The 23,386-nt window shown below is 46.8% G+C and overlaps 10 protein-coding genes across 10 annotated transcripts; 4 read left to right on the forward strand and 6 right to left on the reverse strand.

Moving 5' to 3' along the window:
- Window positions 1–245: 245 nt before the first annotated feature.
- On the reverse strand, window positions 246–1,815 carry TrAtP1_005034 (uncharacterized protein). The gene is made up of 2 exons (XM_066112556.1): window positions 1,603–1,815; window positions 246–1,546 (listed from the first exon to the last, which is right to left on the reverse strand). Exon 2 carries the CDS (start codon window positions 1,413–1,415, stop codon window positions 336–338), a length of 1,080 nt encoding a protein of 359 aa, XP_065968641.1. The 5' UTR covers window positions 1,416–1,546; window positions 1,603–1,815; the 3' UTR covers window positions 246–335.
- A 338-nt stretch (window positions 1,816–2,153) lies between these two features.
- Window positions 2,154–3,077, forward strand: TrAtP1_005035 (uncharacterized protein). The gene has a single exon (XM_014084377.2). It carries the CDS (start codon window positions 2,317–2,319, stop codon window positions 3,022–3,024), a length of 708 nt encoding a protein of 235 aa, XP_013939852.2. The 5' UTR covers window positions 2,154–2,316; the 3' UTR covers window positions 3,025–3,077.
- A 2,048-nt stretch (window positions 3,078–5,125) lies between these two features.
- TrAtP1_005036 (uncharacterized protein) lies at window positions 5,126–6,387 on the reverse strand (the record flags this gene model as incomplete). The annotated part of the gene is made up of 7 exons (XM_014084378.2): window positions 5,126–5,237; window positions 5,291–5,466; window positions 5,518–5,620; window positions 5,690–5,848; window positions 5,925–6,062; window positions 6,120–6,216; window positions 6,288–6,387. The coding sequence occupies 7 exons, from the start codon at window positions 6,385–6,387 to the stop codon at window positions 5,126–5,128; spliced, it is 885 nt and encodes a 294-aa protein (XP_013939853.1).
- Window positions 6,388–7,288: 901 nt separating this feature from the next.
- On the forward strand, window positions 7,289–8,409 carry TrAtP1_005037 (uncharacterized protein; the record flags this gene model as incomplete). Its single annotated transcript, XM_066112557.1, has 6 exons — window positions 7,289–7,467; window positions 7,533–7,623; window positions 7,664–7,787; window positions 7,850–7,960; window positions 8,020–8,195; window positions 8,260–8,409. 6 exons carry the CDS (start codon window positions 7,289–7,291, stop codon window positions 8,407–8,409), a joined length of 831 nt encoding a protein of 276 aa, XP_065968642.1.
- A 1,656-nt stretch (window positions 8,410–10,065) lies between these two features.
- On the reverse strand, window positions 10,066–11,761 carry TrAtP1_005038 (uncharacterized protein; the record flags this gene model as incomplete). Its single annotated transcript, XM_014084379.2, has 10 exons — window positions 10,066–10,281; window positions 10,352–10,424; window positions 10,486–10,864; window positions 10,924–10,938; window positions 10,996–11,091; window positions 11,152–11,181; window positions 11,232–11,405; window positions 11,461–11,504; window positions 11,567–11,592; window positions 11,651–11,761. 10 exons carry the CDS (start codon window positions 11,759–11,761, stop codon window positions 10,066–10,068), a joined length of 1,164 nt encoding a protein of 387 aa, XP_013939854.2.
- A 1,014-nt stretch (window positions 11,762–12,775) lies between these two features.
- On the forward strand, window positions 12,776–13,315 carry TrAtP1_005039 (uncharacterized protein; the record flags this gene model as incomplete). The annotated part of the gene is made up of 1 exon (XM_014083324.2): window positions 12,776–13,315. One exon carries the CDS (start codon window positions 12,776–12,778, stop codon window positions 13,313–13,315), a length of 540 nt encoding a protein of 179 aa, XP_013938799.2.
- Window positions 13,316–15,495: 2,180 nt separating this feature from the next.
- On the reverse strand, window positions 15,496–16,061 carry TrAtP1_005040 (uncharacterized protein; the record flags this gene model as incomplete). The annotated part of the gene is made up of 2 exons (XM_066112558.1): window positions 15,496–15,915; window positions 15,978–16,061. The coding sequence occupies 2 exons, from the start codon at window positions 16,059–16,061 to the stop codon at window positions 15,496–15,498; spliced, it is 504 nt and encodes a 167-aa protein (XP_065968643.1).
- A 699-nt stretch (window positions 16,062–16,760) lies between these two features.
- TrAtP1_005041 (uncharacterized protein) lies at window positions 16,761–18,478 on the reverse strand (the record flags this gene model as incomplete). The annotated part of the gene is made up of 2 exons (XM_014083433.1): window positions 16,761–18,280; window positions 18,346–18,478. 2 exons carry the CDS (start codon window positions 18,476–18,478, stop codon window positions 16,761–16,763), a joined length of 1,653 nt encoding a protein of 550 aa, XP_013938908.1.
- A 901-nt stretch (window positions 18,479–19,379) lies between these two features.
- Window positions 19,380–20,826, forward strand: TrAtP1_005042 (uncharacterized protein; the record flags this gene model as incomplete). Its single annotated transcript, XM_066112559.1, has 4 exons — window positions 19,380–19,461; window positions 19,518–19,678; window positions 19,737–20,552; window positions 20,635–20,826. The coding sequence occupies 4 exons, from the start codon at window positions 19,380–19,382 to the stop codon at window positions 20,824–20,826; spliced, it is 1,251 nt and encodes a 416-aa protein (XP_065968644.1).
- Window positions 20,827–21,508: 682 nt separating this feature from the next.
- On the reverse strand, window positions 21,509–22,993 carry TrAtP1_005043 (uncharacterized protein; the record flags this gene model as incomplete). The annotated part of the gene is made up of 1 exon (XM_014084383.2): window positions 21,509–22,993. The coding sequence occupies one exon, from the start codon at window positions 22,991–22,993 to the stop codon at window positions 21,509–21,511; it is 1,485 nt and encodes a 494-aa protein (XP_013939858.2).
- Between the last annotated feature and the right edge of the window lie 393 nt (window positions 22,994–23,386).

Here is a 23,386-nt window from a genome sequence, read left to right on the forward strand (position 1 = left end):
GATCCTTCTACTGATATTAGTGCGTTGGTGGAAATGGTAATTACCAATCCAGTTTACGGGTACTCAATCCGCGCAATCGTCTGCGTCGGCGATTGAGTCACCTAACGCGGGGTACAATAAAAATCAATCGTCCAACAACTCAATAACGAGACAGCATGGTTGCGATTGCGCGACTGCTTTGTAATTCTCTCTCACATGTTTGAATCACTCATGTCACTGCCATCACCAGCAAGGATGCGGATTTGAGAGCATTAAGGGGCAATAATGCTGAATCTTTTCGTTTATCCATCCGCCTACTGGTTGTAAGTCTCCCTTTTGTAAATTAAACTACATCTTTATTCTGAATGATCATCGCTCAAAGCCTTGAGAATATCCCTCGCCTCATTTCTTACCTCGTCGACAATTGTAGCCGCGTCTTTCACGTCTCTTACAAGACCTACACCTGCACCAACATACGTTGCCAGCCTTCCCTCTGGGCCCCATCCGGCGTCGCCACTCTTGGCAGCCTCGTCGTGTAGCACTTGAAGCTTCTCAAATGGAACACCAGCTTCGTGGTCAATCCAGCTGCGGTTGATGAGAGTTCGAGGGGCAAATATATCAGGCCAGCCAAAAGTGCCCCGCAGGTGGTTGTATAAGTGGGTGCGAAGAGTGTTTTTGGCGCCATCAGACGCTCGAACAACTTCATCTTGGTATCCCTTTGCGATGCGTGCTTCTGAAGAAGCAAGGAAACGAGTGCCCATGGCGACGGCGGCGGCTCCTAGCGAAAATGCGGCTGCTGCACCTCGACCGTCGATGATGCCTCCCGCCGCAACTACAGGTATTCCGAGATCTTTCCTAGCGTTGACGGCATCGGCGACTTCTGGAAAGAGAACAATGGTCCCTGTGCTCTCCTTTGCCATTCCATGTCCGCCTGCTTCGGAGCCTTGAACGACGAGAACGTCTGGAGGCGCTGAGCTGTTGATAGCCGCAATGGCGTCACTCAGCGTACCGACCTGGATCCAAATCTTTGTATCAGGAGAAACTTTTCGAAGAGAAACGGTCCATTCATCCAACTCTGCCTGGCCATTCTTGGGCGCAAACAGCCAAACAGCACATGGTTTATGCTTCTCAACAGCGCTTGTTGCAACCTTCAAGTCTCCATTCCATACCTGAAAGCCCACGCCAATGGGGAGCAGGGGGTGGCGCAGATTCGACGCTTCTATCAGTTCTCTTGCCTTGTCGAGATCGGCGAGCACTCCATCTGGTTTGGCTTGTGGTCCCATGAACCCAAGGCCGCCGGCCGCAGACACGGCGACAGCCAATTGAGGGCCGGCCAGGATGCGCATGGGTGCACCAACAACGAAGGGTTTCTTGACCCATGGATAGGAGAGGGCCAGCATGCGCCTCAATTCCGCAGTACGTTGAGTCGCCATCATGGGACGATTACTGAATGTCGAAACAAAAGGACTGGGGCGACTATTAACGATCCAAAGAAAAGAGCTGAGAAACAGAACTGCGGTTGGCAATTCTTAGCTTGGCTTAGCTTTGGCGGGAATATAGTCGCGGCCTATGACACAAGTCAGCCCAAGTATCAACGCCTTGCAAGGCTGGTTTTCAGTTTACCTAGGCAATTAGAAACTAGCTGTTGGTTTAATCAACTTGATTTCTTTCTGTTTGCGGAGATACCGTGGTGGACTACCTCAACGGGGTTCCCGTGTGTTGATGAAGCTGCGTTCTTAGCGCTGTATTCGTTATGGCACATCAGTAACAGCGTGAAAATAGGCCAGAAGATGTCTCACGGCAAAAAGAGACGGCAAGAAAATTAAAACTTACACGCGGGACCTTTTACTCTTTTAAGGCTAATAAAGACAAAACGAGAGCGCACGTCTGCTTTATCAGTAAACTCTACGGTCCCTACTGCCGAGTCTAAATCCCATGTGGCATAGCCGACCGCAAGCCGATTGTTAAGCTTCCGCGGAGATGCTTTGCGACGCAGCGCTATAGGAGACAACATATCCGTCATTGGCCACTAAGCCCAGCAACCAGCTTAATAATGGTTGTCAACTGTTGTGGCTGAAGCAAAACCGATGTGGCTTCATGGGGAACAGTATTATTCGATCAGAGTTGATAGGATGGGAGTTTGAGGAGTTTACAAAATTTTCAACAGCTTAAATAGAAGACAAAAGTCCATCATTATGACAGAAATGTTGTTCTAGCAGACTCAGCAATACATTACTACAAAAGTATCACAGCTTTAGCAAACATCACCACATATTCTACTTCAAGACTCCTTATAAACACTTGAAACTTCAATCAATCATCAACTCATACACAAAAATGTCTGCTCGTTCTGACAACGCCGTCGTCATCGTCGGCTCGGGCCCTGGAATTGGCAGCAACACTGCTGCCGTGTTCGCGGCCAATAAATTCAACAAAGTCGCTCTCGTTGCTAGGAATCCTACACAGCTTGAGAAAGACGCCGCTTTTGTTACAAGTGCTTCTAGTGGCAATGTCACTGTGAAGACCTATTCGACCGACGTCCTCGACCCTGCCAAGTTTACCACAACACTCGCCCAGATTAGCAATGATCTTGGAACGGTTGAGTTTGTCTTGTTCAACGCAGCCATAGTCGCAGAATCTAGCCATCTGGAAGTTAGCGACAATGAGCTGCTGCGTGACTTCAAGATCTCTACCATAGCACTAAACAATCTCTCCAAGTGGGCTTTCCCGCAGCTTATGGCTTTAGCATCTTCTGATGCTAGTGCCAAGCCTACGGTCATCGTTACCAGCTCCCATCTCCCCGAGGCCCCAGAGGCCAACCTCGTCTCTTTATCCATGTCCAAGGCAGCTCAGAAAAACTTTACTCGATCTCTCCGAAAGGTGTATGAACCAAAAGGCGTTCACGTCGCTATCCTGACCGTTGCTGGATATGTAACGGAGACAAACAAGTACCTGAATCCCAGAAACATTGCCGAGCAAGCTTGGAACCTGTACAGCCAGCCTAAAGAAAATTGGACGGAAGATATCAGGATTGAAGAGCCATGAGAATAGGATAACTAGGACCCGATTGTATATATAAAAGTTAAAAGAGAACGCAGTTAGTTGCCTGAAATTACATCGAAGCCACACCCCTGGTGAGACTAAAGAATGCCTACGTAGAACTAGCAACTGCAGTGCTATTGAATCGTGCTACTGCTAATTTACCTCTCGATCTACATCTACAAAGTACTTTATTCAGCCACAGACACAGACAAAAAGATGAATATCTTGGCAGACCAATCACCGTTCCAATAACCTCCAATAACCCGTTATACCCGTGCTTGCCGTTATTAGCGAGATCAGCTTATTCGCATGAATGGCGATCCTAGTTGCACGCTTAAGTGGAGATCTTTTTGGCTTTTACTCCCCTACTCATAAAAGCTTTCCATGTTATTCTCATTCTTGAGCATGTGATACGCCGCGAGATTTAGCATGTGATAAATACCTAATTTTGATTCCATGGCTTCTTGAATCAGAATGTAGGATCTCTAGCGTTCTATTAATGAATGGCTAGCATCACCAGAGTGCAAATTCTTATGTAAGTGTTCGTCGTATGAATCGATTTAACGCGTTGAGATGCGCATTCTAGTTCTAACAGGTCAATATGCTGATTGGTGTGCTCTGCAGGGCATCAGGCTTTAGCTGGTGTTTACATGGGCTGTTCCTTTCGTCCAGCGCCCTTTAAACTTGATGTATTCTCAAAGTATTATGAACATACTGGCTATTGAAACGTACAACACCTACTAATCAATATACTCCCTCCTAGACAATTCAATGCGATGGTCGAGTCTTGCTGCAAGCCCCATGGGTCGGCTAATCGCTAGGCATCCGCATATTAGGCTCAGCCGCATGACCGCTGGAAATGTAGTAAGCATTGACCTGGTACGATAACGATTGCTGCAGAGAGTTTGAAGCTGGTTTCTGGCAAAAGTACGGAGTGCCTTCGGAAATTCAAGAGCAACCTGTCGGGAAAGTTTAAGAAAAAGATCAATGGCAAGGCTGGCGAGGATGATGAGATTCCATCCAGCAGAGCGATCGCGGCACCATCTTCTGCGTCCACCAATGTCTCGTCCATCACGACAATTGTCGCACTGCCAACTTCTTCCGATGCGGCCTCTTCTCTTGCCAGCAACGTCCTAGATCCATAGGCTCGGACTTACGAATTACTCCAAGATCGAGAATCTGAGCTGGCAGCAGACTACAGGAAGCACCTGGCCTCACTGCAAGAGGACCCTCAATCCAACTCTGATCTCTCAACCCCTTTGGCTGTGGAATCAATTGTGAAGCGGCTAGTGGCAAATCAAGAGAAAAAGCAATGACAGATACCACTGTTAGGGAAGGGCATGAAGACTCGAGAGCAAGTCGAGAGGTTGGCAAACTTTGTGCTGTGGTCCGACGAGATCGTTAAGAGTGCCCTCAGTGCTCAGCCATATGCATAATTGGCGTGGTCTGGCGTTTCAATACTTTTGCCAGTAAGTTGTATGACCCTTCCGGCTCTTGCGCGGATGCTTACCAGCGCAGCTTCGTACGAGGCCATGCTGAAAGGCTTCAACTCAATAAACGAGCTTCAAGTCTATTGGTGGATCAGTGAAAAGGCCCATCTCCAATCCTCACACGGCCAAGATTATCTAGATCTTGTTGAACCCTTGGCCAAGCTTTATTCCCACATAGTCGAATATCAGGCCAGAGTCATATACCATTTGTCCAGCGCCCAGCTATCACGCGCATGGCAAGACGTGGCGGTTGAGAATGACTGGGACGGCTTAGCGAATGAGGTTAATAAACTGAACAAGATATGCAGTGACTGCATCCCTCCTCTCCGTGAGCAGGAATTGTGACAACATAGGGATAGTCAACTACAAGAGATTAAAGAATCGCGGGATATCCTCAGCGAAATTCGCCGCGTTCTCGAAGAAGATGGAAAACAATTTCAGAGACTCTATGAGGACCAGACGGAAAGGAGTCTTCTTCCTCCCTTAGACTCTCTCTTAGAATTTCTCTCTTTTTAGTCTATATCCTTACCTATTTAATCTTCCTTTCTGGCGAAAGAATTGTTACTCTCAAAATTACTTTTGAATGACTCCTTTAAAGAAAAAGGTTTATTGTCCTACATAAGAGTAGCTGTAAATTCATTAAATACGCTTTGCAGGCGCTGTGCTTCCTCATCTGCTACATCTCCATAGGCCTTTATACTTCCGAAAGGATGGTAAGGGAAAGGACTAAGTTAGAGTCAGTTCTTCACGTTTTGAACTACATCTCAGGTATTTCTCACCCGTATTCGGGAACAAATGTAATCAATGCATCGGGACCATTTTTCTCAAACTGATATTTCAGAATACTTCTCCACAGTCGTTCGTAACAGAGCCTCTCCTGCTTGAAGTCTGGATGTGTAGGTGCTGGGCATTGAGCAGCCTGAGTTGTTCCAACCCTCGCATGTATGTGGGAGACCTAGAATATTGTCAACATTGTATGAATGGAAAACGGTCAAATCTTACGGACGTGAGGGACAATAGCTTCCATAGTCATGCGGTCGCCTTCACCATCGTCCAGCAATCTTTCACCTACAACCATCCAATGAGAAAAGTCGGCAGTTAGCCTGAGTCTATAATGTATCAGATAACAAGGTTAGCCCATTTTCTTGTTACCCTTTTTCATGGAGGAATATTCATACTCAGGGACGGCCTCAAGGATCATTCGCGTCACCCAGGGGGTAAACAGTGACCGACTTCGATGCGTCTCATGACAGACGAAGCCCGAAACACCAAGTTCTCTATCAATTTTGATAGTCCCCACATAGAACTTGATTGACTCTTCAATATTCCAGTCGTCTCTAGCAAAGCCACGTATAAGTATTAGAGTCAAAATTATTATCACACATATACAACAAGTGTAAAGAAACCACCTACTGCCCCGACTGAAATGTAATAACAAGCGGTCTTAGAGGCTTGACTTGTTGGATTATCTCGCGATATCTCGCCAAGTGCTTTTCTGCGTTTAAGCCAGGCTGGCGGGGGACAATTGACGGGGCCGGACTCGTTTGTGCCCTAGTAACAGCGGAGCTTAGCAGAATGTCTTTTTCGACTGGGAGATAGACTACTTACAATACGCTGATCTCGAGTTCAAGTTGGTCACAAATTTGTCTTAAGCGCTCATAATCGTCTTCTTGCTCTAGCATATTTACTTTTACCTCAATGCCATCTTTCATTTTTCCTAGTATTAGCTTATTGTCGTAGACTCAAGCCTTCTTCAGAGAAATATGTCAGACATACCGTATCCTTTGCCTTTGAGCTCGGGGAACCAGCCGGCCCAGTAACTGAGATGATGGCCCGGGTCAATTCCCCAAACAGATCGAAGACAAAGAATTCTCATGTTTGCAAGAGACGTCTACTTGAGACTTGTTTACAATAGACGAGGCTTTAGCAAGATGCACTGGAATAATTCTCAATTAATTCACTGCTCTTTTATCTACAGTCTTGTAAAATGAAGTCATTTTCCTTAGTAATACACCAGCCAATGACACAGAGTACTAAGAGTAACATGTGGCGGACAGTGGGGGATAGTTCGTCTTCAGAATGAGGGGGCTTGAGTGGCAGCTGGATGCATTGCCACACCCCGCAGGACATATTTGATGAGCTCCAGAATTTCAGGCTATTGGACGATACTTACTCCTGGAGCTAATAAGTCTAGGTGTCTCAGACTAGACGCCTGTGGCTAGGTTGCTAGGGCCGGAAGGCACATTTGATCGAATACAAGGAATGTGGGAATTGCTGATTACTGAACTGTACAAAGGAAGTCTGGTGAATTAGTCTTAAACATCCGTACATACATCGAAAATAGCGTCTATATCCAACTGGCGCCCGAAGGCCAGGGGTATTGGTCCGTATCCTGATCCCAATATAGGGCTGCGTACTTGATCAGATGGATCCTACACGGCCTTGAGGGCTGTTGTAATTCGACAGACTATTTATGTTGCCAGTACAGAGTAAACGCTAAGCTTTCTACCCCAAGATTAAGAAGTGGTTGTCCCCGCGAATTCTCCCCGCAAATTAGTATAACGCAGGAAACCCCACAAACTCAATCTTAGACTCAATCTAGCTAAACAGACAGTACCATAATGATGGAGGGAAGTAAAGAAGATTGCTTGAGATACAAGTATAAAAGCTCTACTGCATACACAGGTGATGTGGTAGAATAGCGGTACTCTTTGGTCTATCTTCGAGTGCCTCTTCCTCCTTTCTCTCCGAACCTTTGTCTATCTCAGGGGATAACTATGTTTGAGAGCATAAAGTTGCACACCGACGGAGACATGACTGGCAATTCTGACCAGATTGAGTGCGTTCGCACAAATACAAGCGTTGCCATTCCAATCGAGGTGTTTGAAAGACGATATCTTGCTCCTCAGCTCCCGAAAGCAGATTGGTATAAACGCCTTGGTAACCCGACGCCTTTGTGAGTGTCCGTATAGTGACGCATACTAGCTATAGAGAATCAAGGATGTATTAACAGTGTAATAGGGGGCTTGTTGGGTTTTTGATGGGTGCGACACCGTTGGCATGCACACTTATGGGCTGGGGGGGGATCTGGAGGGGGTGGCGTAGCAACAATGTAAGTTGAGAGACTCGTCGACGTATTCACGGATTATTAGGTGGATATTAATGGTCTCAAAAGAGGATTTACCTACTTTTTTGGAGGCGTACTCCAGCTAATCGCATCGTTACTTGAGTTCATTCTCGGAAACACCTTCCCTTTCATCGTCTTTGGATCATTTGGTAAGTCGGATTCTGCGTCTAGATGCTATAATTTTATCACTTACAAAGATGCTGCTTAATAGGAGCATTTTGGGTAGGCTTTGGTGCCGCTCAAACACCCAGCTTTAATGCACAGGGATTTTTTCAGAGTGGCCAAGATGGCACGGATATCAGCGAGTTTTATGCTAGCTATGGTGAGCCGAAATCTCCTCTCTGACAGTTAATAATGGTCGTATTCATCAGTCATCGTTAGCGTTCGGCTTGATATTCATGGCTTTCCTTGTTGCGATATACACGATATGTGCCACTCGCCTCAATGTGGTCTTTGTCTGTCTTTTTTTCACCCTTACGATAGCCTTAATCTGTCTTGCGGTATCTTACTGGTACATTGCGCGCGGAAATGATGTGGTTGGAGGCAGGCTGTCCAAAGTATGTCTATTGTTATGCACAAATACCAGTTCAATTACAAGACAAGAAACTAATATGTACATAGACTGGGGGAGCTCTTACGTTTGTCGTCTGTTTCCTAGCATGGTATTACTTAATTGGCCTTATGCTCGATGCTGTCAACTTTCCACTGAGAGTCCCAGTAGGTGATCTCACTGGACGATTCGCCAGGGAAAAGACATCTAGTGAGGCCTAATTTGCCTTGAAAAGAGACGAGGAAGGTTATGAGTCTCAATTTTCTGTAAATGTCTCTTAAAGCCCTGATATTACGGGCATATGTCAAAGTAGCAAAAATGCGTATGTATATTCCATGAACACAAGATGTTACAAGCAGACTTATTGTAGCCCATGAACAATCGAGTGAGGCTGCTTATCTCCGTTGAAGAATTCAAGATCGTGAAACGACTTATATGGGCAAACTGATATCTTTCATGTGGTTAGTAGTCTTAGTCACCATACCCAATGTGCCCTCGGATCCAACGAATAACCCCGTTAGATTATAGCTTGCAGACGTCTTTTGTGGGCGGCGTCTTGTCTTGATTACGCGGCCATCTGCAAGGACGACGGTCTGGTTGATAACCCAATCCTTCATGGTGCCGTAGTACGTCGCACTTGTCCCGCTGCAATTTGTTCCCACCATGCCTTCAATTTTGGCTGACGGGCCAGGATCTACTGGGAAGAAAAGGTTAGTATGCTCAAGCTTCTTGTTGAGCTCCGTCCATTGAATGGACGGCTGAACAACAACATCCATGTCCTCTTCGTGGATGTGAATGACCTAATCCATGGCCAAGAAGTCAATTGTCACTCCGCCATTGCTGCCCCTTTCAAGAAAAGGCTGCTGTTGTATCGATCAGGTGGCTTCGTATATAAATAGACAGCTAATGTTCAAAAAATTTCAACATGGACAGCTCAATAGGCGATAGACATGGGCTTTATCTGGATACCAGAGGAATATTCAATGGGAAGGTTGCCAAGAGCTAAACGTCTTAAGAGTACAGGCTTACTCCATCCGCGGAAAATCTCACATAGCCATGGACTACGGAATGCAGGGCAAAAGGCCCAGAAAATTCGAGCATATTGATTTCTTTACATGCGTCTTTACTGTGAGTCTAATGTCACTCTATCTAGATCGGTACCTAGTTGGGAGCTGCCGAGCATCTGCGACTAAACGTGGCAAGAACAAGATTCTTGTTCTCATATTTCCTAGTAGTGGGGGTGGGAAGTTGAGATACCGAGTGCTCCGCACTAATATCAATGACAGCACGGAGTAGCCGGAGTCGAAAAGCAATCATCAATTACAAGTGGCGACGCTCTCTCAAGCCCCTCACTGCCCCCGCCCCCGCTTCCAATAGCTCATAGCACTAAGAGGTCGTTGAGACGGCCTCCTGGGTCTCGTACATGCAGTCGGTTATGCAATATCTACGGTAGTACAAGGTTCAAAGTCCTACATGTTTAGCTTATTAATCTGACTCATTCGGATCGAGGAAATATTATTTGATTAATGTCAGTACCGAAAACATTAGATGCCGTCATGGGCGTCGTCTCAGGCTCAAGCCCCCCTACCATAGATTGTAGTCTGTTTGCTGACATCTTATGTCACCGAAGCACAGAGAAAAACTACAGGCACTCTAGTTGAAATATATACAATAGATACGACAATCAATGAACCAAACCGTATGACGGAGAGGAATGTTTGCTTGTACTAGACTTCGATGTAGTTTTATTCGGTGGCTAATATTGAACTCCCCTCTGAAATGCAGGGACGTGAAATACCAAGTCTGTATATCAAATTTCTCGATATAGGGCTGCCGAAGTTCTACAAAAGCTATTCTCAAGAGGCGTACGGTTTGCTCTACAACGAGCCATCAAACCCTCCATTTGGGTGAATAATCACTTTGGTGTATCCCCCTTCCCTCCGATCAAATTTTTCGTACGCAACCTCGGCATCACCGAGGCCAATCTCGTGCGAGATGACAAAGCTAGGCTTTGCTTTGCCGGCGATAATCATGTCTCGTAGGTACCGATTGTATGCCTTCACATTGCACTGACCAGTGCTAAGCGACAAGCCCTGAAGCAGTTCGTTAGGATACTGTATGTGAGTAGTGCGTACTATGCACCGACGAAAGACTCTTCCTTACCTTCTCAAACAACTTTCCAAAGCTGAGGCTGATGATACCTTTTGCCGAGTTCGAATCAGGAGCGCCAGGGTCACTATCGGCAGGGAATACCAATGATTAGCTTGCGTATTGAATACAACTGCAACATGTCATACCTGGGGACATAAAGTCCTGGAATTCCGAGCCCTCCACGTGCCCGTGTGACTCGAATCATATTCTCAATAATGATGTTTGGTCTTTCTGCGGATCCATTAGAGTCGACAGCTTGGTATCCAACAGCGTCTACTGATCGGTCCACCATCCCACCATTGTGGGCAATAATCTGATCAACTGCATCTCCCGCGGTAAAGTCGATGGGAATACAGTTGATGCTTTTGGCGACCGCAAGGCGTTCAGGGACCCGGTCTACAACGTAAACATTGGAGGCTCCACGCAAAACAGCCGAATAAGCAGCCATTAAACCGACAGGACCGGCACCGAACACGGCGATGCTTTCACCTGGTTGAAATCCGGATATCTCGACGCCGTGCCAGCCTGACAGCTAAGAATTAGATAAAAGGGACCTGCTGCATGAGAATATTGCAATGACATACCGGTGGGAAATATGTCTGTGCCAACCTGTTAGCGTCAATGGCCGTCAAAGGAACGCTGGGTTTCTTAGCTACCTGCAAGAAGCACAAAGTCGGCTTCGTGCTCTTTGCCGGGGGGCAATTTGAGAGCATTAAAGTCTGCATAGGGGATGCGAATGTATTGCGCCTGGCCTTTATAATATCGTCAGAACTTTCATTGCTTCGCTCATATAGCATTTCAGAAACTCATACCTCCACGGTAAGGGCCCATGGCGACATAGCCTGGCGGCAATTTAGTAGAAGAAGCCATGATTCAATCTTTGACGTCTTACCATATGCGCCACCTGCAAATCCAGGATTGACTCCGGTACAAAATGCCGTATTCCCCTCCTCACAATTGCGACAACGGCCATCGGCGACATTGAATGGCATAACAACCCGGTCTCCTTTCTTGAGCAATGTGACGCCTTCGCCTAGTTCTTCGACAATTCCCATGTTTTCGTGACCTTTTCCCGTTTAGCTTTCTTTTTCGATCCACGCCGCCATACAATGCCTTCATACCAAATGTGATGCCTGGCTCGGCAGACGTCCGACCTTCGTACATGCTATAAAATTGTCAGCTTGTCTCTATTCTTTTGGCATTGTAAGACCTCCTCTATGTACTTACTGAAGATCTGAGCCACAGATCGCTGCCTGGAAGCTGTTAGCTGATTGATTGTGCAAGGTCGTTTGGTGTAAGTCGATCACTAACAGTGGTAACCTTGACAATGATATCATCCGGGTGTTCTAGTCTGGGTCTCTCAATATCTTCCACTCTGACCGTGTACGGTCCGACATAGTTTAATGCTTTCATAGTGGACATGGTGATTGATCTCGTTGTACCTAGTCTGAATTGGTAGTTGGGCTATATTCCCAAAGTTTGAATCCACGAAACTCAGGTAAGGTATGTTGGCTGTGTTGGGCGCAAAAATGCACTCATGGTCACTTTTATGGAAAAAAAAAAAAACTTCTGATATTTCAACGATTGGACCAGAACCTTAAACGACTAGTCCATGACCCGGACGTGTCTGTCTTACAGCCATGTCCTCGTTATTGCCCCGCATCAAACCTCTCATATACCTTCCTGCCCCCGCATTGGCACTGCAGTGATGAACGCTGAGGGGAGGTCCCACGCTGATGAAGAGGGAAATGAGCGTGGGTTCATCGAGAATGGCTTTCTATAGTGAGGGGTTCTTGAAGCCTGATTGTGATGGATACTAGAGTGATGCAAGTGCAGGCGGGTCTGGGAATGGGGTCTAGGAATAAAGATACAATCACCTCTGAGTATCTCTATAGAAAGATCCCTCTCCTAAACAAGTGATTTGACTACAGATTGTGAACTGAGACGGATATCAACATCGAAAGTTATGTATTGAATGAAGTAGCCAGATTTATGTATTGCTGCTTGGTCCATCAGGCATAAAATAATGCTCATGGTGGTTTTGGTCAAAGCTGAATATTTGATGTTTGGGCAGGGTGCATGACGCGAGATAAGAGCAGTTCAGATGGTAGGGTATTTGATTGTTTTCTTGCTTGATTGTTTGCTCGATTGCTCGATTGCTTGTTTGTTTGTTTGTTTGTTTGTTTGTTTGACTGCTTCTGTTTATTAGCCGGGTAAATGCCGCTTGTTGAATTTGCCGATCATTTTTATTTTGGCCGCCCAACCTTTTCATTCTTTTTGGACAAACTAGACTAGACTTTTCCACTTTCTCTAATCCACACCAGGCCAAGCGTCAAGACCAAACTTTCAAAGAGTCAAAGTGAGTGAGCCATCTATACGTTCTATGGTTGCGTCTACTGACGACAGCTAATAACTGATTAGTATTCCTGACACACCATGGCCGGGTCTCGTTTCGAGTCGGAGCAATACACGTCGGAAGCGTTCGTCGAAAGCGCAGGCGGCGTCTTATTCCGCCTATCTTCTCGTGAGATCTGTGTACTTCATCTTTTGAATCGTGACGAGTATGTGTTGGCCAAAGGACGACGCAATTGCGGAGAAGCTCGCCATGAAACCGCCCTACGCGAGGTCACCGAAGAGACAGGCTTTACTTGTCGCCTCCTTCCGGTAAATATGCATACTCGCGCCCCGCCAGCTGTGGAAACCGAGCAGTTGGACGACCAAGCTCGTTTTTACACGAATCTTTGCGAACCGTTTACCTTGCAAATCCGCCGCCTTGGGGAAAACCAAGTGAAGCTTATTTGGTGGTTCGTCGCCGTTCTGGATGAGGAGACATCGCCAAAGGAAACGATGGAGAAGGAAAGATATGCGGTCGAGTTTTATAGCTATACGGACGTTCTGGACAAGCTAACGTTTCAGTTGGATCGGGATATGGTTAAAAAGGCTATCGAGCTCGTAGAGAATACCTATAAGGAGTGACGGTCATGGCTGTCGAGGATGGAGTCGAGGATTCTTCGAGCATTGGCCAGATCCTCATCCTGGTCTTCTAAGCCGAAGAAGCTCCGTCTGCAAAACTGGTGGAATGGCTTCCATAGGAGATGACAACCAAATACGACGACCTGGCCGCAACAAATGTAATATTCAGCTCCAGCTTTGTTCCAGCAGATCAGCATATGCTTTCAGGCTCGCACTGACGACATCAACAATTTCCCACGATGTATTGCCATTGAAGATCCTAGCCCAAACCCGCACGATAGAGATGCTCAATCGCCTTACGATGTCAAGATTCTGTACCAAATCCAACCGATTTTCCATGGGAATTCCTATACCATGTTCAGTTTCGTCCAATAATCGTGTGATCCACAAAAATAGCATCCTTTCATGCCGAGACAGCTCTGTTGGTCCTGGAAGAGCCAAGAGCCACCTTGTCAGCAGATGAGCATACTCTACAGCGCTCAAACAGTGTTGTACACTCCAATAAAATGAATGAGTTCTCGCCACAAAGTCAATACCGAGCTGTACAGGAATGGATAGGGCGTGAACCGCGTGGAGAAGTGCGGTAATGAGCCCCGGGCCTCGTACAATATATTGCGGTGCATTAACCAGCGCTCGGGCAATTGCCGAAGGGTTTCTCGTCATAAAAGCGCGATGGTGTCCCAAATCAACTTGTATGCGCACATAAATCTGACCGAGCAGAGCGGCTGAAGTGAATGCGATTGGTCCAGCTGGATTACGCGGGTCGGTACTTGACTCTGGGGTATCTTTCCAGCGAGATTTCCAGTTGCGAAGGACTGCATCCAATCCTGTCGTTATATGGCGTGCCTGAAGATTATTATCTAATGGAAATAGACACATCTGACGGGAAAAGTAAAGCTGCTGGAATACAGCATGCAAAAGAATATGATTTCCAAGGGCAGTGGATGGTGTCTCATCAGCAACCAAAACTTGTCCCTTATTGAAAAGGGAAGAAAATGACCTCTGGAATGCGACATTGGATTTCTTCCCCCCGGATTCGTATGCAAGTCGCCAGTCATTCGCATTTTGTGCCGACCAGAGGGCAGCAGAGCAAGGCATATCAAGCCCAAGATCAGCGTTTAAGAGCAATGGAGGCGTGTTATACATTAGGCAGTGAAGGTTAAGAAAACAGTAGGCAATGAATTTGGCGCGCCTATTGAGCTCCCTGCTGACCCATGTATTCCAATTCACGTCATTTGAACCATCCGTCAAGTCAAAACTTTGAGCTGGTTCGTCGAGACCGTGCGCGCGAACCAAAGACGCGAGTGTATTATCCAAGAATACGAGTTCTTGCGCTATTCCTCTGTTGTTTCCCCAAGTTGCATAAATATTAAGCAACAGAAGAGTCTGGATGATCTCTACTGTCTCGTCAAAATTATCCTCAGCGGCAACGCCAGTTGGAAAGTTTGACAAGAAAGCAGCCGCAGGAGAGTTACAATGTGCTGAATTGGTTGTATAAGCAGCCTGTATTCCGCAGCCTTTTTGCTTCATCGTCTCCAAAACAATGGCTCGTGCTGCATAAAACAGTTGCACGCCTTGACTGGTCTCGAAACGGTATTGCGAGCCACAGGCAGCAATCGCCAGAACAAGCGCCGGGTTACAGCTTTCTATGTATAATGTCGGAGAATGTATGAACGGAAGATGGTCATTCAAACCATCAATGAAACCATGAAGAAACCGGGACAATGCATATTGAGACGGAGGTGTGAACCCCTTGGGTAAAACCCGGCGAAAGCCGTCAATATTGTTCAAAAGGGAACGGTATTGGGACTCGCTTATGTTGTGTATGGAGTGAAGTTTGATTGTGTCCGCTGAACTCTGAAGCCGGTTTTCGGCCTCACCTGCGTCAGGCTGAAGCGAAGGCAAGCGAGAACCAAAGTTGGAGAATGATACCGCTTCCTCGGTAGTATGGCTTTGCAGAGAGTGGTCTTCTGGATCGAACTCGTTCGGCACCGCATCCTTTAACCCGACCTGGGGAGCGGCCACAGAATCGGTTGGGAAAATCCATTGTTCGATGGACGGAAGCCCTTCGGATTCCCATTGTTCAGACAGCCCAATACTCTCCAAGAAAGTGGCAAAGTCTTGCATTGGATCCACCCCCTGGATCATCAATGGGAGAGATGCGGGCTCCTAGATAGAATATACTACTTAGCACCTGTTGCAAGGGATTGAGAGGTAAACTCCTTCATAAGAAGAGCATCTGCAATGGAGTCGAGCTGTTTTACATTTACACTTGCATTCATAGCTTCTTCCAGCGCGCTGTTGGGCGTCGCGTAGGTTCCATTCGTCCAGGGGGCCAGGGCCTGGTTACTGGCAGAAGCTCTTGTATTCTCATCTGGGATCAGGGCACTTTCTGATGAGACATGTCTCGGGTCGCCTCCAGTGTCATAATGATCCCGTTCTTGAAGAGACTGTGTTGCGTGCACAAGTCTCTTGTGACGAATCACCAGATCGCTGTCAACAACGATTAGTTCTGGGTTAAATGGAAGGTGTTGATAAGTAAACCAACTTTCTACCAAAGGATCTTGAGCAGATTTCACACGAAAATGGCTTATCATTAGTATCTACATGTTTGCAATTGGTTAACGTTCCAACTCTAATCAGTAAAAAGGTGAAAATGGCCTACGGCTTCTGATGTGTCGCTGCAAGTGCTCGAGACGTGAGAAGGACCGCTGACAATATGGACATAGAGGTGGCCTGGAACGCCCATTCTTATTTCTGGTCGAACTTGACTGTGACCGTGTGGTAACCGGAGCTTCCATGGTGCAATAGGCGACTCGCGGCCAAACTAATAAGCGTTTTTGACAATGATGGGGAGCGCAAACGTTGAATTAGCGGAATATGGGGTAGTAGAACTTTTATATAGGGAGGCTAAATGTAAAAAGTGGACCTGAACTACCTATGAGTTCCCTTTTTTCGCCCCATGTACACGATCAAAGTATTGTCCTTGCGTAATTGTGTATAATAGCTAGTGTACGAGAACTTTACACCATTTTCTAGCTCTGTCGTAATAAGGTATAGAGGCGCCACTTCGAGCCTATTATCCAAAGGTTGAAAAGATGTAAGCTTTTCGTCGTCACTGCTCGTCTTAGCAAGGCTGTTACTCGACAAACCCCTAATTTACGCTCCCTATCACTGGCTCTCAGTATGCGTAACGAGGCGATAAGTTCAATTGATGCCCTTGTTACAAGATCATTTTGATTATGAACATTAGACTACGCACCGGTATTTATTTGAAATAGTGGCCCAAAGTCAGAAAGCGCAATATGGATGGGCAGACATTATGCGACGGATTCATTGAAGCGTATCGGTATACTTTCGAAATGAAGCACAAAAATATTCGTCATGCATATGGCAAGGTGTTGTGAAAGGCAAGAGATACTTCAATATGCTATTTTAAATATTGTAACTACTTCGTGGACAGATTTGTCCTTCTCCTGACCGACACGTAAAGATTCAAAGGTCGAACAAGTTGAAACTCTGGATCGTATTGAATATTCTCACTCCCGTCCCGAATAAATTCATAGCGGTATATCAGCTCGCTAAAGATAATCTTGGCTTCGAGAAGAGCAAAATTGAAACCAATGCAGCCGCGTGGGCCCGTTGCAAAGGGAAGATACATGGCACGATGGCGGCCTTTTACCTCGGCGGTGTCCCATCGATCCGGGTCGAACTGAGAAGGGTCGTGCCAGTGATTGGGATTGGTATGAAGACTGTAGAGAGCACAAACAACCACGCTGTCTGGCTTCAGGCGGTATCCACCGGGAACAATGACATCCGTCTTGACAGTTCGCGCAGGTTGGAAGGCAGGGTTGTGGAGGCGCTGGGTCTCCTTGACGAATTTATCAAGGAACGACAGCTTGCTAACAAGATCGACTGACCATTCCGTCGTCTCGCTAATGCCATTGCTCACAAGCTCTTGGAACAGGCGCTCTTGATTGCCGGAGTGCTCGGTAACGGAGTAGATGAGCCAGGACAAGAGGGATGCGGTGGTCGTAAACCCAGCTGAAGTCAGCATGACGATGTTGGGTACAATCATCGAGCGGGGGAATGTCTCTCCCTTCTCGTCCGTGCCCTTGATCAAATACTCGACGAGGTTAGATGCCTTCAAAGCAGCGTCTGCCATGGGCATCTTCGGCATCGCCGTATCAGAAGTCTCAATGTCTGAAACGACACCCTCTACTAACGCGTAACAGAGCTTATGCGTTTCTCGCAACTTCTTAGGATCTCCAAAGGGGAGATTCTGATACCAAGCGCCCCGCGATGCCACCTTCTTATTCAACGAGAACATGGTAAGGATAGACAGCGGGATCGGGTGGAATGGCGCGTCTGCATCAACCAGGTGACCAAAGTTCTGGCCCAAGATAACCTTGCCAATGGTCTCGGAAGCTACCTTTACCATGTATTGATAGGCGTTCCACGACCGACCACTTTCAGCAAAGGCGTCAAACACAACGAAAGAACGCCGAACCGTTTCCTGAATCAATGGTGCATAATGTCTCACAGCTTTGGGGCCCATTGATGTTGGGAGAAACTTGTGGCTGAGGCGCCAGGTCTCAGTCTCAGTGTCTCCAACAAAAGTCGCGATATTATCTTTTACTCCCCACAGAGGATGATCTTGATTGATCCTTTTGGAGAAGTAGACGGATTCATTGAGGGCGACGGCGGCGATTTCAGGGTCGTCTGTGAGGTAATTCGTCTTTCCCATATTCGTTGTCTTGATCAGTCCGCCATATTGGCGGAACAGACGAGAATGGTTTCCGAGATGATCTGGGAAAATTTCGTAAAAGCTTCCCACTATTGGGAGGCCTTCTGGGCCATCAGGCTCACGTACGGCCTGATTGTCGATTCTGATGCCGATAGGCTCGGTAGCATCTAACACGTCACTGACACTATTGATGGAGCCATAGGAGACGTGAAAAGACACTCCTTATTCGAGTTAGTATGTAAGTGATATCGCTCGCCCCAGGGGAACATTATGGCATCAATCATACCGCTTGGTTGGACAATATGGAAATGCCGTGCGACGGCACGCTTAAGCTCATCCGGACCGTAGGTTGGAGATACTTGTATGGGATGTGCTGTTGAGACATTGTCTCCTACTAGAAAGAAATTCTTTGACGCCATGATTTGATCTCAAGCAGACAGAGACTTGATTAGGTAGCACTCCGTTATGTCAGTATGGTGTCGTTGTAGATAGGGATCGCTGTTATTTATGGGCTCGGTCAACCATCAGCATCCCCTCTCACTCGAATCCACGGAGAGGTTCAGCGCTTCTACGACAAAAGGCATTCACAAGCCTGGTTGAAATTATTAGTGCAAATGGCTTCAAACCTGACTATCTAACTGTTGCATTGCGGGGGTAGATCTACAGCATCTCCGGATCAACCACAGCTAGGTAATATTGGGCATTGTTTGACGGTTAGGCAATGTGACGTATACTTCTGTAGCCAGCCGAGAAGCAAATACTAGAGTCATCATCTCGTTATTTGGCCCAAAACTCTTGCATGTAATCCATCGTAGCCTAGAGAGAATGGGACGCCACATTGTGACCCCGCATACACCCCGCATAGACTTGTTCGCCACATCCCCCACAACGCGTTTAACAAGTCGAAGACAAAATGCTCCCCACCAGGTAAAATCATCAATGATTACTACTGACTTGCTATTGGATTGATAATGATACTGTATAATTGGAGCAAAATTTGCTCAATATTGTCTGAAAGCCGAGGTGGTCCGCTTTGGAGTTAGTATTTTTGTTTTACGTCAGATGAATGAGTGGTTCTGGACTACTTATACGAATGGGTGGGTATATTGCTTTTCTAAGAGTAGACACGCATCTATTATATAAATGCTTAGGAGTATCCTTGTCACGACATGGGTCAAGAGATGCGTCTGCTTTCTAGCAAAGTTTCAGTAAGGAGATGGAGATAAATATAACCATCCATGTCTCTTTCTTATCGTCTCATCTTCCAAGCACAACCATCTTTTATCTTTCATCACCCAAGTATCAAACGCCCTTAGCACGATGGGATTGAAGACCGTCTCCGTCAGAGATGTCCAGGAGCATAACCAACCGGATGATATATGGATGGTTATACATAACAAAGGTTGGCGTGGTTAAACTCCCTCGGTTGAGAATTTTGATATTGACAACAAGACCCAGTTTACAATGTTACGAATTACCTAGAAGATCACCCAGGTGGTGTCGATATTCTTGTAGGGGAAGCCGGCAAAGACGCGACACAAGTATTTGAAGATGTGGGTCATTCTGACGAAGCGAGAGAATTGTTGGAGGATTTGCTAGTTGGCGAGATTCAGGTATCTGTAAGTGTGATAATTATCGAACATGTCATCTATCATTATTGACCAGGCTGGATAAAAGGATCGTTATGCTACGGTAGAAGTTTACCGGCCGACCTTTGAGACAGTTAGCCAGACGACAACTATTCATACCAAATCTCAGCCATCGAACGGCACTGCATCATGGTATGGAAGAGCCCTCTCCAAGATATTCATATTTGGAATCTTTGGCGGGGCAACGTACCAAGGCTACCACCACCGCAAGCTGTTGTATCATGTTGCACAGGCGTCTTCAAAAGGCCTGCGAGTATCTGGTGGCCAATTTTGGGTTGGCTTCAGCATGGCATCTGTGGTACATGTTCTGCTGGCGTTCGGAGTAGTGTCATGGGGTGCTTCGAAACTGGATTTCCAGCAAGACTTTACTGCATTCCCAGCATACAGGGCTCAAGATCCAGCGACTCCGTTCACCCATGCACCTGTTGCTGCCGGCCCGGCATGTCAACTGGACCCCCAGAAGTGGCGCAAGCTTACACTCCAAGAAAAAGTAAAGGTTTCGCCCAATGTATACCGCTTTGTCTTTGAACTCCCAGATTCATCGCGGCCATTGGGCTTACCTGTTGGGCAACACGTTGCAATTCGAGCCCAAATTGGGGACAAAATGGTCACTCGATCATATACGCCCACTTCGGATAATCGAGACTTTGGCCGCGTTGATCTTCTCGTCAAAGCCTATCCAACGGGTATCATGACTCAACACCTTGAAAGCCTTGTAATCGGAGATAAAGTTGAATTTCGAGGTCCTAAAGGTGCTATGCGATACACTAACGGGTATGCGACTAACATCGGTATGATTGCCGGTGGTACCGGCATCACTCCCATGTATCAACTGATCCGCGCCGTTTGTTCGAACCCTTTGGACAAGACCTTCATTTCCCTTATATATGCGAACAATACCGAATCCGACGTTCTTTTGAAACAAGAACTGGATTTACTGGCGTCGCAACACCCCCAAAATCTTCGGATCCATTACGTTCTTGCAAAACCCCCCTTCCAACTGGTCAGGCAGTGCTGGGTTCGTGACAAAAGCTATTGTCAAAGAGCATATCTACGAACTATCCAAGGATTCCCGTGTTTTACTCTGTGGCCCCCCCTCCAATGCTTGCAGCTATTAAGAAGATATTGTCTGAGCTTCAGATTGAAGAACCTACACTGTTGTCTGGCATTGATAAGAAAGTATTTCTATTTTAAAGATTTGCTTTTAAAGAATTTAACACTGAATATATACTACTCGAAATTTTCTAAATACACAGGGTTTTAAGAAATATTGTTTTGATAGTAATATATTTTATCTATTGAATCCAGAAAGACAAGATTATGCAGGTTTTTGACAGAATGGGTAATGGACAGAGCAGCATCCAGATCTCGCAACTCTTTGGGTGGCAATGATATCGCTAGCAGATGGAAGATTGCCAATTTCTCGTAGTTAGAAGGAGGCGGCTATGACTTCAAGGCCAACAATGAAGAATAGCCTCCTAATCAGAGCGGTTAATAAAGTCGCCATCAAGTAGTGCAGCAGTTCATACTCAAATTTCATTGATACGTGATTGATCAACAACATACATGTAGGTATTACACTAAAATACAATTATACAAAAATATCATCCCAAACGAGCGTCGCTAATGGTTACATCCATCATCATCCCAGAAATCACAATCTCAAATTAGAGCATGTCCAAACATTGCGCGTCCAGATTTCGGACAGGGAATAGAAACAGCAAAACAAATAAACAAGACTATGCATCAGAAGTAAATGCGGAAAACTTATGGAGGTCCATGTCATTCGTAAACATTTATTTATGAGACCTCGGTCAGGCCCCGTGGGTTGGTTAGAGTCACCTCTCCGCCCAAATCAGAGACCGGACCGGGAACACTGGACCTCCAGCCAGGAGAAGTCTGGGCTTGAGTGCTGGGTTCCGGTGCTGCCTCTGCTGTTGTATTGGGCGCTGATCCCTCGTCGGGGAACTCATAATCTGGAGGTGGTTCTGAGTCTACAGGTATCTCTGCAACTGTTGGTTCCTGGATCGACACAGTCTGCGCGTGAGAGTCGTCCTCAAATCCAGGAGCTCGATCACAGCACTCGTGATATGCCGGAGCAGCGGCACCAAAGCCGACAGTTGTCTCAAAGGCACTCTGTCGGATCTGTTGAAGAGCGCGCCGTTCGTTTTCTAGTGATCTTGCAGTCTGCCGGATAGAATTTCTGCACGACTCGCTGACTTTCTTCATAGCTTCGTGATACTCTTTCTGGGCTTGCAATGCGCTTGTTAATGCGCTTCCCAGTCTTTCTAAGAGTGCAGTGTTCTGTGTTTTGTCCTTCAAACGCGACGTTGCTTGTGTCTTGGCAGTGACAAGATGCTGCTCAAGATTGCGCTTGGCTTGCAACTGCTCGGGTCCAGGCCTTGTTTCGAGGACGTCAATGGCTTGGTTGGTGAGTTCGAGGCCGCGATCGATGTATGCAACGCAGCGACTCAGCGTTCCGTGGAAACTTCGTTGCGAAAAGATGTCAGAGTGGTTCTCAAAGCCTGCCCGTTGCTTCTCAAACAGGGCACGCTCGATGGCGAGTTTGACCACCTGAGCCGCCTTGACGCCTCGAACTGCTGCCTTGAGTGCCTCTGTCCTCTCCTGAAGGGACACCTTGGCTACTTTGTGTGCCTGTTCCTGCTCGTCCTCGTCCGGGAAGCCAGCCGTCGGTCCATCGAAGATTTCCGAGTAGAGGTTATCAATGCCTTTGTGGGCAGCGCCGTGTCGTCCCACCAGATCTTCCAGAGTCTTCATCTCAACAATCAGTGCCTCCTTATCAGCGTTCAGCTCTTTCAGCGTAGCTTCGGCCTTGTGGCGCTTTTCAAGCACTTGGTGGTATGCCCTCTCCTCACGCTGGGCCTTTTCATCAAAAGCGTCTCTCTTCTTCAAAAGAGTGTAGACCCATTTCTTTCCAATGGAGTCTCTATAGGCCTTGTGGCTCTTGAGCTGCTGGTTGGCAGCAGCCACGGCCTTTTCAACCTCGGGCTCGAGATCGGCGAGACGTTTGTCAACATGTTCGATCTTGATATGATTGTTTCCCAGCAGTCCGGGTCCGTGAGCTGTAGCTTCCAGCTCGCTCAGTAGTTGCGAATTTCGTGTTGCTGCTCTCTCAATAGCTTCTCGTACTCTTCGTTCGGCCGCCGGATTTGATGGTGCATGGTGCTGGTGTACTTCTTGACGAATCGACATGTCGACGACTGTAGGTGGCAGGAAATCCGAAGCTGCAGCCTTTCGATCTACCATGGATATCCTCGTGTCCATGGTGATGAACGAAGTCACTTATACGCTCACTTGGCTGTCTTGCAGGTGATGCGCAGATGATGAGCCTTGGGGGTTTATCAGAACCTTCAAGTCAAATGGACGCGCTGCGTTGCGAGATGACGACGTATTTATCCACCACCAGAATTGATAACGGGGTCAAAGATACGAAATTAAGGCAGACCAGTCAGATTCTAATACAATGCAGGAGATCATCATCTTACCCCGAACTTCACAAAGATTTGTCATCATTTGCAAGATTCCAGTATAGGGCTAAACAAGGCGCGGGCGTCAGCACTTGGACTATTTTGCACGATACAGTACTATTTGCTGCGCACGATGGCACTAATATCGCCTGCGCCACAGGTTGAATTGTCACCATGCGTTTGGAATATT

This window comes from Trichoderma atroviride, chromosome 2, assembly GCF_020647795.1.
Source record: "Trichoderma atroviride chromosome 2, complete sequence".
NCBI classification, from domain to species: domain Eukaryota; kingdom Fungi; phylum Ascomycota; class Sordariomycetes; order Hypocreales; family Hypocreaceae; genus Trichoderma; species Trichoderma atroviride.